Source organism: Sinocyclocheilus anshuiensis, unplaced genomic scaffold (assembly GCF_001515605.1).
Source record: "Sinocyclocheilus anshuiensis isolate Anshui unplaced genomic scaffold, SAMN03320099.WGS_v1.1 scaffold1123, whole genome shotgun sequence".
Taxonomy (NCBI): domain Eukaryota; kingdom Metazoa; phylum Chordata; class Actinopteri; order Cypriniformes; family Cyprinidae; genus Sinocyclocheilus; species Sinocyclocheilus anshuiensis.
Window position 1 is genome coordinate 199,707 of NW_015544248.1, and position 3,198 is coordinate 202,904.

General features: G+C 32.6%; 1 protein-coding gene across 1 annotated transcript in view; it reads left to right on the forward strand.

Moving 5' to 3' along the window:
• Positions 1 to 3,198, forward strand: part of LOC107697803 (SH3 domain-containing RING finger protein 3-like) — a 122,811-nt gene that overhangs the window by 70,893 nt on the left and 48,720 nt on the right. The window contains exon 2 of the mRNA XM_016498662.1: positions 2,582 to 2,857. Coding sequence (XP_016354148.1) covers positions 2,582 to 2,857 — 276 coding nt within the window. The remainder of the gene's footprint in view (positions 1 to 2,581; positions 2,858 to 3,198) is intronic.

Sequence of the window (3,198 nt, forward strand, 5' to 3'; positions counted from 1 at the left end):
GACAGCGTGTTCCAGTTCCTGCCAATATCCAGCAACTTCGCACAGCCATTGAAGAGGAGTGGACCAACATTCCACAGGCCACAATCAACACCCTGATCAACTCTATGCGAAGGAGATGTGTTGCACTGCGTGAGGCAAATGGTGGTCACACCAGATACTGACTGGTTTTCAGACCCCCCCCGGACCCCCCAATACAGTAAAACTGCACATTTTAGAGTGGCCTTTTATTGTGGCCAGCCTAAGGCACACCTGTGCAATAATCATGCTGTCTAATCAGCATCTTGATATGCCACACCTGTGAGGTGGATGGATTATCTCGGCAAAGGAGAAGTGCTCACTAACACAGATTTAGACAGATTTGTGAACAATATTTGAGAGAAATAGGCCTTTTGTGTACATAGAAAAAGTCTTAGCTCTTTGAGTTCAGCTCATAAAAAATGGGGGCAAAAACAAAAGTGTTGCGTTTATAATTTTGTTCAGTGTATATACTGACAAGCCCTGTGATTCGTTCAAACCCAATTATTTATTCAGAAATAAATCAAGTGACTCTTTTTTGAGTGAGTCATTGAATCATTCACTGAACTTAGCGTTTAAAATGCTGATTCATTAAAGAACGAATCAAGTGACTGGTTTAATGAGTGAGTCATTGAATCATTCATTCAAATTATTCATTTAAAACTGACAATTTATTCAGAAATTTAAAAAACTATTGTTTTTATCATTGTATTGGGCAGTGAACTGATTAGTAGAAAACGCTGATGCATTAAATAATGAATCAAATGATTGTTTTTACGATTGAATCATTGAATCATTCGTTCAAACGATACATTCAAACCTGATGATTTATTCAGAAACAAATCAAGTGGCTGGTTTTATGAGTGAGTCATTGAAACATTCACTGAACTGTTTTGTTTAAAAAGCTGATTAATTAAAGAACAAATCAAGGTACTGTCATTCATTCAAGCGATTCATTCAAAACCTTTTGGAACAAGTTTTGTTGATGGAGCAAAAATAGACAAAGTAACTGGAATTATTGTGGCTAAAATGGAAGTTGCTTGATATTAACTTCTTGTCTATTGAACTGTTATAAAACTCCAGTACGATAAACCCTGATGAATGAATGTTTCAACATGAAACACGTTTCATCTGAAATACATGTGTGTTTATGTTTGTAACATGGGTGTTCATACATAATTGATGTAAAGCCATCATTAACTCAGTATTTACTGATAGTGTTTGACTCATGTATTTACAGACTACATTATTCATTATTACATTAAAGCAATAAGCCACTCAAGTCAGGTTTTACAGTGATTTTACCAGGTTAATGGCTCATAATCAGGACTATCAGAGAGACTTTCAGGGGTTCAGTGTTTGTTTTTGATTTATTAATCATTGAAAACGGTTTCAAGAGTCTGTGTTTGAGTCGACAGTACAGATGATGGTAGAAATCTGTGATCTGTGAGGTTTGACACCTATATACATATATAATGTTTATATTTTATACATTTTTATTAGTGCTGTCAAACGATTAATCGCGATTAATCGCATCCAAAATAAAAGTTTTTGTTTACATAATATACATATATTTGCTGATATGTGTGTACTGTGTATATTTATTATGCATATATAAATACATACACATGCATGTATATATTTAAGAAAAAAATTTACGTTTATGTGTTAAATATATTTATATAGGATATAATTTATATGAATATAAATATATTCATGTAAATACATGTAATTATACGCTGTATTATTATTATGCATAAATTATACGCATATATTATGTAAACAAAAACTTTTATTTTGAATGCGATTAATCGTTTGACAGCACTAATTTTTATATTATATGTTATCTATATTATATTATATATTATAAAGTTTTAGTCATTTTCTTGTGTATTTGTTGTTATTATTATTAATTGTATTTTTATGTGTAGTGTTTGTTGTTTGTTAGTTTTTAGATGTGATATACTATTATCATTTCTGTTTATATGTTGAACTTTTATATTTTTAGATTTTCCATTATATTTATATTGTTAGATATTTTTGTATTTTATATTTTTAAATTGATTTTTATATTTTAAAGTTTTAGTCATTTTGTTGTGTTTTTGTCATTATCATTTTTTTATAATATTTCTGTGTAGTCTTTGTTGTAGTTTGTATAATTGATATACTATTATAGTTTTTGTTTATATTCTGAATTAAGATTTTTTGTCTTTTTTTACATTTATTTTTTATATTTTATGGTTTGTCATTTTGTTGTGGGTTTCTGTCATTTATATAGTTTTTTATATTTATATATAGTTTTTTTTTTAGTTATTTAGTTTTAGCTATATACCTAACAAAAATGGGCAGTTATAAACTAGTTTCATTAAAAACTTAACAAAAATAAGAAATGTTTGCCCTGGAAACTAACTGAAGTTTTTAATATTTTACATTATTTTAATTAATGGGTTTTTGTTAATGATAATAACCTTGCACTAGTGCTAAAAACTTCTTATGTTTGTCAAAGGGTGCAAAAAAAACTGAGTTTCTGACCGCAGTCTCTTGTCTTTGTCTTTGCGTCTTCCAGAACGTTCCTCAGCTGCCGTGTGGAAAAGCCCTTTACAGCTACGAGGGCAAAGAAGCGGGCGACCTGAAGTTCAGCAAAGGTGATATCATCATCCTGCGGCGGAAGGTGGACGAGAACTGGTTCCACGGCGAGCTAAACGGCAGCCACGGATTCCTTCCGGCGAGCTACATCCAGTGCATCCGACCGCTGTCCCAGACGCCGCCGCAGGGGAAAGCACTCTACGACTTCGAGGTCAAAGACAAAGACCAGGACAAAGACTGCCTGACCTTCACTAAGGTACAAACTTCTGTCTGCTGAGTGCTGACCAGATCACTGTCTGCTTCCAGGCTAAGATTGAAGTCTCTTCTGCTCACCAAGGCTGCATTTATTTGATCAAAAATACAGTAAAATAAGTATTCCTGTGATGCGCAGCTGTATTTTCAGCATCATTACTCCAGTCTTCAGTGTCACATGATCTTCAGAAATCATTCTAATATGCTGATTTGCTGCTCGAGAAACATTTCTGATTATTATCAATGTTGAAAACAGTTGTGCTGCACAATATTTCTGTGGAAACTGTGATACATTTTATTTTTCAGGATTCACAGATGAATAGAAAGTTCAAAAGAACAGCATTT